Genomic DNA, 16,837 nt, shown 5'->3' on the forward strand with positions numbered 1-16,837 from the left:
CTAGGCAATATAACTTAAAATGTCTGTTACAGAGCCTGATGCAAGGTCTGTCCATTATTATTCACATGTTAATTTCTCCCATGCCTCAGGCATTCAATAAACAGGCATTATAAAAGTATAACAATGCATATGTACAAAGAAATAGGGAGTCTACAAAAATTCATTTATATTAAATTGTTTCTATAAGCAGCACAGTATTTTCTCTCCACCATTCTTAACACATTCAACAAGTTTTAATTTATTTACTATTTTATTAATAGCTAATAGGAGCATCTCCCATATCCCTACTTTTCACACATGACCTTGGAAGTGTCTCCAAATGTTTGCATGTTGGCAGGGTTGCACCCTCTAGCAAGAGTACAGAAACTGTTCCTTATTAGTGTTGCCGTAACATATATACAGTTGGGAAGCAGGAACTGATATGGATAGGTTTTATTGTGCTATTAAAAATCTGTCTGGTGATCTTTGTCAAGTGCCCACATATGTTTGGGATTACCATTTAAGAATTTGTGGTATTTTAGAACAAAATTGCTAGATGATAGGTAACTTACTTCCTACCTACACCAGGCTGTAAAAAGACAAAAAGATCATATAAGTGTCAGTTAAAGGTCTGCAATCTTTGAGCTACAGGAATTCTTCTCGGCCTTTTTCCCAAAAATGTTCCAACCAGGGTTTGACCTTCAAACAATAAACAAGTAAATAGCAATACTTTTTGGATCAAATGTTGACTCTCTCAAGTTATGCTATTTACCCAGAGATACCATTCCCACCTATATGGAATATTCAAATAATGGCAATTGTTTGTGGTTTCTGGAGAATATATTAGGCAATTTGAACCCATACATGCCAAAACCTCTTGTTTTCTGGAATATTGTGTGTGCCACATTAATTTTCACTGTGGCGGGTGTCAGAGTGCCCTTTAAAAGTCTACGGGAGCTATATAAGTATATAATATTTTACTTTGCTTGCTTGTCACCAGTTTTTAAAATGACTACAATGACAAAAGCTGTATTTCCATATTGCTGTATGTGGATTGCTGATATATATGGATGGCTAATATTAGGAAGGAGTGAGCAGAGTCAGCATGTCACTCTCTGTCAGCAAAGAAATCACTTGCAGACTTGTTTTGTTTTTTGAATTTTGAAGGTATTTCCCCTCCCCTCACTTCAGACTATGAAAGCGTACAATTCCTGACAATATTGGGCAAGTTTTTTGTTTGTCTGTGTGATTGCTCGCCAAGAATGTCTAACTTTAAAAAGTGCAATTCCGGTCTATCCAACAAGAAAATGGGTACTGTTGTTAAGATAACACAAAAGTGATTTAGAATAACATTTCTGGGAAAATTTGCTATGGAAAGTATTTTTAATACTTTAAAATGGGTATCTCTATTCATGGCCAGAAAATGCAGCTGCAAGGGTCAGAACTGTTGTAGAAAACATACACCATGTTCCTTACAAAAGGACAGTCAGCTACCTTGGCATGACAAGTAGCCAATTTCACAAGTAATTAATTTAATTTTTAGAGGAAGGAAACAGGCACAGAGAGACATGACTACCAATGAAGTTAAAAATATTTGCTTCTGATTATATAAGACGAAAGAATTAAATAATTTTTTTCTTTTTCTTTCTTTCTATCCTACATGCCATCCTGCTATAAAAAATAATTTATTTCTAAGAAGCATCTTGCCCATTTAAAAATGAGGCAAGTATTCAGAAAATAATCTCATCAAGAGTTTTTTAAAATGTTACACCATAGCAAAATAGTCACCAATCTCTTGCAACATTCCATTTCTTCCTCTCATAAGAGATAACTGCTTGCTCTGAGCCAAAGCTTCTCATTCTCTAAAAATATTTCAGTGGGTTGGGTTTTTTTTTAAACCGTATGGCATGTGTTAGCCAGGAATCATCGAGGTGGCTGGCTGCCTCTATGAAAGGATTTTTTCGGGCGGTATTATCTTTACCCACAGGATGTCTGAATGCCAGTAGACAATTGGGGGAGGCGCATTTCTTGTCCCTATGCTCACAGGAATCGAGTCACTGACCTCAGCGGTGTGCAGGCCCAGCGTCTTACCACATGAACCACCATGGCCCCCATTTTAGTGGTGCTATCCATGAATACAGAAATATCTCTTAGAAAAAAAAGTCCAGCTGATAGGTTGTTTGGTTTTCCTGAATTTAGGGCAAATCTGAGTGTTAATTTTAACAGTCTTTGTAATCATGGAATCATAGAGTTGTAAGGAAATTAGAAGTCATCTAATCCCCACACACACCCGTTTTGAACAAGGATCCAACATCTCTGGCATATGACTGCTCAGCTTCTGCTCGATGATCTCTTGTAAAAAAGAGCTCGCCATTTCATGCAGCCACCAGTTTTTCTGGCAAACAATGCATAGTCAAGAAGGTCCTCCAAACATCAAAACGTAACTTACTTCTGTGTTGTTTTTAACCACTGATTCTGTTCTTTCTCCCTGAGCAACAGAGAGTAACTCTACTTTATCTTCAGTATGATGCTCTTCAGAAATTTGGAGATTCTTTCTCTTATAACTCCCTTGATTATCTCTTATCTCCTCTGTAGGTTAAACATATATGGTTCTTTTATCCCATCCTCATAGGCCTTGGTTTCCAGATCTCTCGCCATCATAGTAGATCTTCTTTGAATTTGTTCCAATGTCCCTTTTTTTTCAAACTGGACATAGTACTTCAAATGGAATATGATCATGGTAAAGAACACTGGGACATTCCCTATGATATGTTATGTTAATGCAGTCCAAAATATTCATTTGCTTTTTTAGCATCTGCTTCAAACTACTGCCCTATGTTGCTGACTGACACATGGAGCCTTTTAATATGTATTATTGTCTGTATTCTATATTGTACTAATATTCTGATTAAGTTGTCAGCAAAAATAGAAAATAATCTTTGGTTCTCTTTTGACCAAGCTAGAATATGGGCAGAGTAAACCCCCAGAAAAATGACTCTTCTTCTTACTCTCCACAATGAAATAGAATGCCCTTCCTCCAAATGTTAAAATATTGTTTGCATATTCTCAATCACAATTAAGATGCCTCGAAAACTATTAGTTCTTTCCAGATTATAAATTTAGCTGCTGAAGAAACGGTGGGGGAGGGATAATCCTACTACAATGTTTCTGCTCAGGGACCCTAAGTGTGAAAATAGACTAAAACAATCACTTGATAACCAACAATTCTGAGCAAGAAAAAGAAAAGCCACATATTATAACTTAAATAATCTTTAATCTGAATATCTCTCCACTTTAAATGCAACTGACCGTTATTTTATGGCTGCAAATCTCATGAGAACTGATCCCCTGAGATTTAGTTTTGGTCTCAAATTGGGAAAGTAGTTATCTATCATTGTTGCTTGCCTCCTCTGTTTTTATTTAAATGCCAAATGCCTGTTATGATATGTTCAGATTTCCATGGCAATGGGCCAAGCTACACCTTTGCTTTGTTCTCATTTATTGAAATAGTGTTTCCCGCCCACACAAGAAGTACATTGATAACATGTTAAAAAAAGGTTACAATGACTTTAGATACTACAGATGATAAACCAGCTGCCTATTAATCAAAGCAGTCTCAGCTGAGAGAGAATATTATTCTCTGTCTAATGTTGTTATTCTGGCACTTGTCTCATTTATGATGATAAGATGCTCCTTGAGAGCAAAGACATACACAATTGTGGAAGAATGCTTAACCCAAAGAGAGAATTGCAGGGAAGAACACTATTAATCACTTCCAAGAAGTATCTCAAACTTTTTAAAATTTGGGCACATAGAAATAGACAACTTAAAAATACCGAATTTGACAATTAGTGACATTCTTCTGTGATTCTGATACCAAGTATTGAGTAGGAGGAGGGGAAGGCAACAGTAAAAAATATTGGGTTTCTGTCGTGATGGACTCTTGTGACGAGCCGATTGACAGATGATGGAAGCAGTTAGCTTCCTCCCATAATTGGGGCTTACCAGAGGTTGTGACTATATATATATATATATATATATATATATATATATATATATATGTATATGTATATGTATATGTATATGTATATGTATATGTATATGTATATGTATATGTATACGTATACGTATACGTGTATATGTGTATGTGTGTGTGTGTGTGTGTGTGTGTATATATTTGCTGAAAGCATTTTCTGCAGCGCTCTCTATAGTAATGCTTGCATTGGCATTGCATTGCATCTACTTCAAGCAATATTTAGAGTTTCTAAAACTTACATGTACATATCACAATTGTGAAATAAAGATAAAAGATTAAGGTAGGCATTCATATATGTAGAAAGGAGCAGGAGCCAATTGGTCTACTGTGCTGCATTAGCATTTCAGTTTTGCTACATATCAAGTAAAGATGGTGAATTTGATTTCATATACTGTGGCTACAGGTCAAACTCTTTTAATAGTAATTTTACTAAAAAAAAATACAATTAAAAAGATAAAAATGAATACAAACTAAAATGTAAAAGAAGAAGAAATAGAAAAATAGAAAAATAGAAAAGTAATAATGAATAAAAATGAAAGAAATGTATAAAGAAATTATTCACCTTTCATAACAATAAATAATTTTAGTAGCTTGTCACCTGCTCTTAAATTACAACAAATGATCTCTTCTTTCCATATCCTATCTCTTATCTATAAACAAATCCACGAGGAATCATCATTTCAGTCCTGCCTGGTGTCAGCAAGAGATTATCAGAGATAACAACATATTTATTTAATCTTGATCAAATAAACCAACCCTTCCTTTTATTGTTAACAATATAGTTCCTTAGTCCCTCCAAATCATGTTCTAAAAATTCATTTCTTTTCATTTTTTTCTTTGTCCTTTCTCAAAAATTCTTCAAAGTCCCTTTTGTAAATCCAATATAAAAAAGCTATCCGGGTCACTCTCTTGGTTTATTATTTGCACATCCTTTTAATTATTAAGACATCAATTGGTTTCTCTTGTGTGTTGTATAGAAGCTTTTTCCAAATTATTCTTGTATTCTGTCATTTTTAACTCCATGTTCACATCAATATGTTTTGTCCAAAAAAACTTGTTTCTGTTCCATAACATCTTTTAAATAAAGTCTTTTTATAGAGGCAGGCACTCTTAAAACTGACTTCTGGGTCCATTTTCCAACTATATCCTTCAGTATCTCCAAAATTAAAAGTATTTTGCTTCATTCTGTATGAGCAAGTCAAATTTTTAAGTGTTCTTCTTTACTTGTAATCTTTAGTCCCTTCTGGTTCCCTCTAGGGTACAAGCATCTACATCTATTATGGTTTTTCTTACAATTAATGTCAAAATTTTATTTCAAATGTACCATTCATTTGAAAATTAACATTCTAATTACCATTATTTGTTTATTTCATTAAAAATTACAATTATATTTTAAACATCTTAAGAATTGGGGGGAAAACTCATCAGGGGCTTCCTGAAACTTGTTGATTCAAAGATTTATAAAAGCTGAAAGGCAGTCAACAATCAATTTTCAAAAGTGTTTCGGAAAGGAAGTACATGAACCCAGTGTTCTTTTCAAGTCGCTAACACAGTTTGAGCAAGATCACTATGCCCTTGTCAACCCAAACTCTAAATTGACCAGAGACCCCTGTTCTGTAGTCTCCTCATGAGGAGCAACTTTCTAGAGCACTTGTGAGGGAACTCAAATCCTCTTTTTGTCGGAATTACAAACAGCCAGTCTGCTCTTCAGCCCTTCTTTCTGCCATAGTCATTAACTATGCTTTTAGCAGAACCATCTTCAGTTCATCATTTTCCCCCCCTGGAACTCCCCACTACAGCTCAAACTTTTCTAGAAAAAGAATAAGATTTTCAAGCCCATAAGAAAAAGAGCCATTAATGGTTGAGTGCTCCATTTACTGAGACAGTTATAAAGCAAAAAAAAAAAAAAAAAAGTAAAAATGTATTACTTAATTAGCAGTAGTTTTTAAGCACAAAGTAGCATTGTTGGGGGAAACAAATGACATTTGTAGATGTTCTGTTCCACAACACACACTGCTAATTAAACACCTTTGAGTTTTTAGATAAAAAATAAAATATTTAAGCAGGTTATAAATACATCAAACAATAACTGAAAAACTATATCACAATGTCATGATTCAAGATAGGCTGGGAAGTAGTAATATAAATTTTATAGGTACTATTCTTTTTTTTTAAAGTAGAACTTTTTGATGAACGCAATCATTCATGTTTTACTTGTAATTAACAATTATTTAACTAATAGCAAAGATAGGATTTTGTGTATTCATTTATTTATGTGCTAGAATTGCGTATCCAATCTAATTAGTAGTAAATTTATAAATCCATGAGGATATTTATGATAGTCCACTTCTGCTTACAATGCAAGAACTTCAACTGTCTCATTTGCATTATAGGCATTTGATTACCTTCTCTTTTTTTTCCTCAAGATTTTCATAGACATATTTGTTGGAAAAAGAGCACCAGTGCTACTTATTGCAGGCAGGCAGTATTACCATGATATCTATATTAAATTATTCTGATACTAAGAAATCTATTTCTAATTATGGTGAGCAGAGCTAAGACTTAGCTTGCATGCAGAGTTTCAATTAGCTTTATTGAAAATTATTGTGCAGGTTCACATAATAGTTTTTCTTAAAAATCATAAAGCACCAAGAAATATTGTTCAGCAATTATACCCTACAAGGTGGTTTAGAGAAAATTGCTTCTATGGTACAATACAAAATATAGTATTTGATACTATTTAATAGATTATTAACCAGCATGATCTGAAGTGTATTTCTACAATGTTACATAGTGAGTAATGTCACCTATTCCAACTAGAATGGCATATAAAAATAATAAATCATTATAAATTCCAGTGCACAGAGAGCAAAAGATATTATAAAATATCTGTAGCAGATACATAATTTTATGTCTTTACCTGACAGTAATTTTATGTCCTCTGGGAATGAATAATTTTATGTTCAGAATTTTATTTTACAATTTGACTGCAATTTTCTAGTTTCATCCATGACGTAGAAGAAGATGCATTAAAAAACTAAACTGTTTGTTTTGTATAGCATTAGTTAATTTATACTTTTCAAGAAAAAATCTTTTGTCACTAATATGAAATGATCAAAGTTAAAAATTAAACTATATGAGAATGTTATTGATAAACACTGTCTTGGATGCTCAACAGAATTTAGTTAATTTTAATCTAGCCCTATATGTACCCAAGAAATAATTTGGAGAAAGCCACACTCATGTCTATGCCAGGGATAAATCAAATTCACTGAGACTGCTTACAGCTTATGTTGAAAGATCAAATGGCCATAGTATGCTAAAAATCTATTTTCCAACAAATTGTCAAGGAATTAATTGAATTATTTTCCCCTAAACATTTTACATTATCATTTGACCATACTAATACAATTTAAAAAGTCGATAATATTTTGTGAATATCCATTTGATTAAAAAAAACTAAAAAGCTCACTCCCACATTTGATGAGAATGTTTATCCAAAACCTTAAGAATAGTGTTTCTTTAAGTCTAAAAATCTAATATTAACTCAGTATATTTCTCCAAGATTTATAAAGAATTAATTATGTATCCCTATTAAACATTTACATTTTGAACCCATACACATAAAATATAGTATATATTTTATATATTATCCTCAGTAGATATAATAATTCTCTCTCCATCCTACTGAGTCTCTCAGTGAGATTTTTGAAACAATGAGCAAAACCAGTCACTGGATTATAAATCATTAATATGAATTGAAACATACAAAAAAGAATAAAAAATACAGCAGAAAAGAAAAAATATAAAGAATAGAAAAGAAAGGAAATAAGAATATAGTAAAGAAAATGAAAAGGAATATACTGTAGAAAGAAATGATTTCCTCCTAAATCACAAGTATAAATAATTTTTATAACTTGTCACCTGCTCTTGAATTACAACGAATAATCTCTTCTTTCCATATCCCACCTCTTATTTATAAACAAATCCATAAAGGATCATCATTTCAGTCCTGCCTGTTGTCAGGAAAAGTCCATTGAAGGTTATCAGAGGTAACAACATATTTATTTTAATCTTAATCAAATAAACCAACCCTTCCTTTTACTTTTAACAATATAGTTCCTTAGTCCCTTCAATTCATGCTCTAAAAATTTATTTCTTTTCATTTTTTTTCTCTGTCCTTGCAATATTCTTCAAAGTCCCTTTGGTGAATGCAATTTAAAAGAATCATCCAGGTCACATTTTTGGTTAATTATTTGCACATACTTTTAATTATTAACATATCAGTTGGTTTTTCTTGTGTGACATATAGAATCTTTTTCCAAATCAATCCTGAATTTTGTCATGTTTAAATCCACTTTCACATCAATCTGTCTTGTCCAGAAAAACTTATTCATAAACAGATGTTTACCATTTGTTAAACATAGTCTTTAAGAGGTAGGTACTCTTAAAATTGGTCTTCTGGATCCATTGTTCCAATGTATATTTCAGTATCTTCAAAATTAAAATATAAACCTTGACTATTGCAATGTGCTCTACATGGGGCTGTCCTTGAAAAGCAACCGAAAACTCCAGCTCATCCAAAATGAAGTGGCCCACGTGGTTTTGTGCAGACCATGGTGTGCAAGTGTCATCTCTCCTGCGAGAGCTGCATTGGTTGCCGATTCGCTTCCACGTGCAATTCAAGGTGCTGGTTGTCACCTTTAAAGCTCTTCATGGCTTCCAACTAGATTTTCTGAGCGTCTGTCTCTTGCTGGACACATCCACCCAACCCACTAGAGTGGGGGGGGCAAGGAATATTGCGGATCCCATCCCCTAAGGCCATGATGGTGAACCTAGGGCACGCATGCTAGAGGTGCACGCAGAGCCCTCTCTTTGAACACAGCACCATTGCCAGCTGCTCTTCTGGTTTCCAATACACACGTGCTGATCTTCACACGCGCCGGAGTGCTGAAGTCCCAAAGACCAGCTGACTGCTGCAAATGTGCACGCCAGAAACACGAAAACCAGGTGGTCCGTGCACAGATGCACACCGACCAGCTGTTCTTTCAGTTTCTGGCGCTCTGGCACATAGGCATGTGCGCACACACACACACACTCTCTGATTTGGGCACTCGGTGCCAAAATGGTTTACCATCACTGCTCTAAGGAGATACATCCAATAGAACCCAGAAGGGCCTTCTCTGTAGTGGTTCCCTCCCTCTGGAACATTATACCTCCAGAAATTAGGCCCCCATTCTGACACTCTTTCTCAAGGCCCCAAAGACATGGTTTTGTCACCAGGCCTAGGGAATCCAGGGTGGAATGTAGCCCATTAAATGGTTGTTTGGAATGTGTGTTGTCACCAAGGGGTAGGGGGGTGGTTTAATGTTATTATTATTGTATTACTTTTTCTTGTATTATTTTTTTTTCTACTTTTTATTGTCTGTAAGACACCTAGAGTCACTGTGAGCAAGTAGGTGGCTATATAAATTATCTAAAATAAATAAATAAGTAAGTAAATAAGAAAATATTTTTTTTGCTCCATTCTGTATGAGTAGGTCAAATTTTTAAGTGTTCTTCTTTACTTGTAATCTTTAGTCCCTTCTGGTTCCCCTCAGTGTGTAGCCTTCAAAAGTCTATTATAGTTGTTCTAACAGTTCAAAACAGCAGCATTTTCTCTTAGGAAGGATTCTTATAATTAACGTCAAAATCTTACTTCACATTCATCTGGATCCTTAATCAATTTGTAACTTTCCAAAACCAACATTCTAATTGCTCTTTTGTTGTTTATTTTATTTTAAAAAATTACAACTATATTTAAAAGTTCTCTAAGGTTTGAAGAAAATTAGTTTGACAATAGTACTTTATTTTGCTCCAAAGAAAAATCTAAGACTCTAAAGATTATATTTTATTAGTATCACTCTGTTTATAAGACCCCTTCATGATTATAGGTATTATTTTGGAAATTGATTAGAAAAGGAAATATGTGAGCCCAGTGTCCTTTTGAAGGGCACTGACTGCAATTTGAATGAAAACGGCTTTCCTTTATCTCCCAGAGCCATAAATCTACTGGAGACTCCTATCTTGCTGTCTCCTCATGAAGAGCAACTATCTGAAGAACTTGTGGGCAATCTCAAGTTCTCTCCTTGTCTGGAGAAGAAGTACAAAACAAATTATTCTCTAGGTCAGTGGTTCCCAAACTTGGCAACTTTAAGACTTGTGGACTTCAACTCCAAGAATTCTCCAGCTAGCTGGCTGGAGAATTCTGGGAGTTGAAGTCCACAAGTCTTAAAGTTGCCAAGTTTGGGAACCTCTGCTCTAGGTCTTCACTCCACTATGGTAATCCGCTCCAATTTTAGCAGAACCTTCTTCAGTTCACCATTTCTTCTCCCAGAAGATGGGCAATTTGCTATCATACGTAGTTTTCAGGTGTTACCATCTTTTTGGAACAGAATAAAATTGCCAGACATGCAAGGAGAGATCAACAGAAATCATATCTGTAACCAATCTATCAATAAAATAGTATTTTATAAGTGGAGAGACACCAACTAAAAGAGCAGTGATGGCGAACCTTTTTTGGCTCGCGTGCCAAAAGCAAGGGGAACACAGAGGGGTCGTGCACAGGCATGTCACACCCATAATGCAATGCATGACCCCAGCATGCATGCACACATGACCAGCGCCTCCCTCTCATTTTTTGTATCCTTTTTTTGCCCTCCCCAGGCTTCAGAGGCTTTATAGGAGTCTGGGTAGGGTGAAAACATCCTCCCCCCCACCGGAGGCCCTCCGGAGGCTTCAAGAACTTCCCTGAAGACTCCGGAGTGCAAGAAACTGGCCTTATGGGCAAACTGGAAGTTCAGGAATTGACTTCCGGTTTGCTTGTATGGCTGGTTTTAGGGCTCCGGAGCCTTCAGGGGCCTTCCAGAGGCTTCCCTGAAGGCTCAGGAGGGCAAAAAACGACCCTACAAGCAAACCAAAAGTCATTTTTGGTTTGTCCATAGGGCCGTTTTTAGTCCTCCGGAGCCTTCAAGGACCTTCAGGAGACTTCCCTAAAGGCTCTGGAGGACAAAAAACGACCCTACGAACAAACCGGAAGTCACTTTGTGTGCCCTGTCAAATGGCTCCGCCTGCCACCTGTGGTATGCATGCCATAGGTTCGCCATCCCGGCCCTAGAGCCTTAGGATGTTTCTTTTGGATTACTAAATTAGCACTGTGACAAATCTTTTGAGTAATAAATTGACATTAACTTGTTGAATTGTAATTAATTTTATGATTGAGTGTATAATTTAAGAAAAAAAACCATATACCTATATGAGTAATGAATTATTTAGAAAGTAACAAACTTTCTGAAAATTTTGTAATTTGAAGCAAGGAAGATCATATTACTTTTTTCTTTTTGTTCTATAGAAATTACTTTCTGAATATTTGGGGGGGAAAAACTGAAAAAGTTAATAGGTATGTCATGTTTCTTGTTAACAAATGTTTGTTTCTTGTTAATAAAATACTATCTCTACTTACAGTAGGATTTTCACAAATCGAAAATAATGCATTAACCAATATTTACATATAATCATTCAATGCAGAACAAGTAGTTCTCATTTAGCAACCATAATTGGGACCAGCAACTTAAGTCACTAAGCAACATGATCACTAAGTGGAAAATACAAAGACTATAAATCTGGTTACAATTTGACTTCAGTTTTCCTTTTTTTTTCACTCCCTGCTCGTTTAATGTTCACCATGGTGCTGGAATAATTAGCAAGAAGTGAATTAATGTTTATATTTACATTGATTGGAGAGGAAAGGATTACAAGAGAGGAAGTAGGCACATAGTGGTGAATACACATCAAAAGCAATATGCTGGTTGTCAATATGCTTCTTGCAGGAGCTCCTTAGGAGGCAAACAAAATCCAAAGGAGTGAAAGAGATGCATGGGGGCTAATTAAAGTCATGCAATTGAGCTTGTTAATGTAGATAGAACTTAGAAGAGTGGTTCCCAACGTGAGGCCCACGTCCCACAGGGGGGCAATTTGATTTTTAATGGGGGTGATTTGAACCTTGTTTAAATCAAGTTAATGGCCTTTTAGGCTTCCTCCGGTGAGTAGAGTTTATTTTTTGAGTAAAGTAAGAATTATATGTCACAAGGGGGGGGGGCATCAGGATTTTAGAGATGCTTAGGTAGGGGATGGCCAAAAAAATGTTGGGAACCACTGGCTTAGAACCTTTAGGAGAAGCACTGCACTGATGAGGAGAAAAGCAACTCAGGAAGAGATTGTTTGGTTAAGTAATCTTTCTGCTGTGGTGGGACCAGAGAAAAACGGATCAGGCACAGAACAATGGGTACTAATTGACTTTAATGACAAACACAAGACTGAGGGAGGCAAACACATGACTGAAACAGGGATACTGCAAAAGGACGCAAATGAGCATTGGTTGCAAAGTTATTTCCCAGTTTGTAAATATGGGCATTGGTTGCAAAGTAACTTTGAATGGTTGCTGTCCAAGGCAGTTGTTTAGTGAGGTATCCCACCCACCAGTCATTCCTGATCTCAAGATTAATATAATAGAACATTACAAAGGGCATTGACTTGTGCAACAGTTGTCAGTACCATTTCTGAAAAATTAAAAGAAATGGATTGTTCTTACTATAGCATATACTGTAAGTGAAGCACTATAGAAGAATGCCTTACCATTTGTTCTCAAAATTGAAGAATGTCTTAGTGAATAGTTGTCTGTGTGTGTGTGTACACGCGCATGCATGCATGCATACACAAACACATAGAACTTGCTCTTTTTTCCCCACCCCATTTTCAGAGTTGTATTTCATGCATCTAGTGCAGTGGTTCCCAAACTTGGCAACTTTAAGACTTGTGGACTTCAACTCCCAGAATTCTCCAGGCAGAGAATTCTGGGAGTTGAAGTCCACAAGTCTTAAAGTTGCCAAGTTTGGGAACCACTGATCTAGTGAAATGAATTGTGATAGATGATATCTTGATATCTTTAGTTGTTATCAACTAAAGCAAATGGATTAATCTTTAAAGTGCCACAAGACAGTTTGTGGAGTTTCATAGTATTCTAAGATATTTATTCTGAAACAACTGAATCTTCCAAACATATAAGAATAGGTAATATATTTATGTTTATAAACTGAAAGGAATAGAAATACATAGCCTTAAATATTTCATGTTAATAGGGCATACTAATTTTGCAGAAACAAGGAAAAAGTTACTATCAGAAATATTCTATTTTAAGTAGAATGTTTTTGATAGCAATTTAAGCATTCTTTTGTAGCATAAATTGATTACTTTTAAATTTTATCACATTATTTTAATATAGTAACAATCAAATTCATGCAACTTACTCCTACAGGCTGAAAAATTAGTCCATCCACTTCATGAGAGACTTCTCTTGCAAAATTTCCCTCAAGAAGCTGCAAGAAGCACCAAATGATTATTGGCAATTACAATTAAGAAGTAAAACAATCCTGGCATATAGAAGAAAAATATCTAAACATCTAAGTTTATTTAGTTATGGTATTTATATATTATATAACACCCCTCGAGATTATACACAGCATTTATTGGAAAGAATTAGCTTCTAATGTCTATTAATTAATCATTTAAAAAGCAGATGGTATTAGGAGACAAACACTGCAATAAAACAGTAAATACGTGTTTTAATGTTCATGAATTAAAATCTGCATTGCAGAAGACATGAGACCAGTTGAGATGTAATAGTCCTTACCTTTATGGTGCCATTTTTTATCCTTGCTTCTCCCACACTAATTTCTAATTCATACCAACAGTGGATCTAAGCATTACTAGTCAGCATTGTTTTAAATGCTTCCAAGTATAAGTATGGAAGTCATTTTACATGTGGCCATGTTACGTTTTACTCATTCTATCTGAATTAAGAGCAGCTCAACTGCATGGGGGGAAAAAATCCAACTGAGTTAAGGGTCTGAAGCTTGACCCACCCATTCCTCAAACATGACCATGACATTAGATTAGACACAGTTTATTCAGGTTAAGATATGGAACTAAACTCTAGTCAAAAGTGAAAGAAGCCAGAGGGGAAATAAGCATTTTACAATAAAGATTTGTTGTTTTTGTTATTGTTATTGTTGTTGTTGTTGTTCCTAGTTTTTCTAGTATAGAGTCCACTTTTATCAGATCAACCCAGTACTGATCCATTTAGTTGCAACAGGAATTGACTGACAGACCTGTTGCTTAAGTTGGCAATTGTGGTGTGAGAAACAGCAAATGAGAGAGAGCAAGCTTTAATGAGTAAGGTAGACTAAAACTTGGGCTTCTGGTTTCTAGCCTGGAGCCTTAACCACTGGACCTAATTGACTCTCACTGAGGTATGCAAGACATCTTTGGTATACATTAATATAACAGTGTTCATCATTATGCCAATAAGATCTCCCTTTTGCAGGCTTGTTTCTTTTTTTGGATAGTCTTTATAGAGCCACTTTTTCCCCAGTTATTTTTTTTTCTTAACTTTTTCCATTACCTTATGAAAGCCAATTAATTTATATCTGAAGTTGTTATAAGTCCCTTAACATTTTTTAAGATAAACATCGGCTCCTTCTATTAGTTGGGTTATCACATATGAATGAGGAAGTCTTGGGAGTGTTAGAAGATAAAATCTACTAGTATATACTTAGTATAAAGCAGCTCCTCTAAATTTAAACTAAATAAAATCTCTTTTTTGTTAAAACTACTGTTCTACTGTGTTTATTCTGCCTAAATATTAGTATGAAAGGCAGCACACTGCTTAAAAAGAATAAACATAAATTCAAATATCCATTCTTCTTCAGACCATACTATTAGAGTAAACATTAAATCAGTATCTTCTGATTAAAATATATTAAATGTTAACTATAATGGAAGTTTTAATTAAATGAATGGCAGACACAAGAATGAGAATGCTGTTATACTAATAGATTTTTTGTACAATTTGGATAATGCAACATGAATTACTTATAATTGCAAAAAAGGATAGCCAAGTAAATCATATATGTGGGAGACAGATAATAATATAATCAGCAAATGCAAAATACACATAATATTACATAGCAAAATATATTAAAACAGTTGAAGACAGCAGTATATATGTTGCTAATTTCACAGGTTTTATTTTTACTTTTCATTTGCTGGTGCATATAACCAAATGCAATTTACTATTCCAGAGCTAAGGATTTTTAAATAAAATAGTTTTTTAATTTTGGGTCATAGTAGTTAGTATTAGTATGTGGAGAAAGAGGGTGCAAAGCAAGACCTCTTCCTGAGATATAAGAGCAGATGGAAATATATAGGAGTTCCGACATTGATAGATATTAAAACCCAAGAGAAAAAAATTGTTTGGAACAGTGAAAATATGTCTAGCACAATCTAAGAGTTGAATTCAATCTTATTCATACTTTAGGCAAATCCTTTGAAATTAATACAGCTGTGAATAAATTCTCATCACTTTCAACAGGAATATTTTTTAAATGGCTAATTTTAGATTCAGCTATCACTAAACATAAAGCACAGAAACCTATGTAATGCTTGGATAGCCAATTTTTTTAATACATATAAAAGTAATCTTCAGTCTCATAGTGATGCATGTACATATTTGCCTGGAGGAAAATAAACAAGATTATAATTAATTGTATAGGGGTAAATCACTCAATTCTGGATAATACGTAATAAAACCAACAGAATAAAAACAAACTATAATAATTATGAAAATGAAGGAATAAATGAAATAAATAAGAACTGATGGAAGATCTAAATAATCACACTCACAAGCAATCTGGCAGGAGCCCCAAGTGCCCTAACCCAATGTCTTTAAGGCTTTCCAGAAAGCCTACAGAGTGGAAGCCACATTGGAGAATCTTATTTCAGAGGACAAGCACTCTGACAGAGAAGGGATGAGTATGTTTGCTTCTGAAGCTCAAATATGACATTATTTCATTGAAAAGACCTGGAGTGACCAGCTCTGTCAGACTGAACGAGCCAGGATGATTCCACGGGAGATTTTCCCTCATGTAACTAGGCCCAATGCCATATAGGGTTTTACAGGTCATAACCAGCACCTTCTCTGAGAAGTGTATCGGTGTCACTTAGGTATATAAAGACATGTCTGTTATTGTCCACAACATTAAATTCTGGACCAATTGAAGCTTCTGAGTGGGCTTCAAGGACAGCCATATGTAAAGTGAATTACAACACAATGAAGGGACTTGGACATTAGTGGCTGTCTGAAGTACTTTCCAAGCTAGAAAAATGGGCAATTGACATATTAGATGAAACTATGCGAAGGCCTTTCTAGCCAAAGTAACCACCTGTATAGATTGCACATCATTCCAAAACCATTTCTTTATCTGGTTAGATTCACTGTGCAAAACTCTAAAGATATTATTATTACCAACTATAAATTAACAATGTTAATTGTTTTTTTTTTAAGGAAAAGAAAAAAAAACAATATGATACTGCTGCTTGCTAATAGAATCAGCTCACTAATTACTATCCATGATTCATTTGTAGCATTCCAAGCCTGATTAATGTCAGGTCAAGTTTAACATATGACAAGGTTTATTACTAATGTTTTGCTAGCCCACAGCTTGACAGTCTTTCTGTTACATAAGGGAATAAAAGTCAGAGCACTGCTAACTCTGAGTTGCTGTAGGTCACTATGGTATGTTTTCAAAGCTGTCCAGAGCAATTAGGCTAATAGTATTTGGTAGTAATTGCTAACTTTAAAGGCTACTCATATCACCATGTACTTTATTTCATTTGTAGTAATACTCATATAACATGGCCTTAAAACAATATTACTAATCATCCATA

The 16,837-nt window shown here is 34.8% G+C and overlaps 1 protein-coding gene across 2 annotated transcripts in view; it reads right to left on the minus strand.

The window, feature by feature from the left end:
- Window positions 1-16,837, minus strand: part of RNGTT (RNA guanylyltransferase and 5'-phosphatase) — a 117,042-nt gene that overhangs the window by 38,231 nt on the left and 61,974 nt on the right. Inside the window, exon 12 of one of the 2 annotated variants that reach the window (XM_032216709.1) lies at window positions 13,360-13,428. The exons of the other annotated variant lie outside the window; for it this stretch is intronic. Coding sequence (XP_032072600.1) covers window positions 13,360-13,428 — 69 coding nt within the window. The remainder of the gene's footprint in view (window positions 1-13,359; window positions 13,429-16,837) is intronic. 2 annotated transcript variants of the gene reach the window in all.

The sequence above is a fragment of the Thamnophis elegans genome, chromosome 4 (genome assembly GCF_009769535.1).
Source record: "Thamnophis elegans isolate rThaEle1 chromosome 4, rThaEle1.pri, whole genome shotgun sequence".
Taxonomy (NCBI): Eukaryota; Metazoa; Chordata; class Lepidosauria; order Squamata; family Colubridae; genus Thamnophis; species Thamnophis elegans.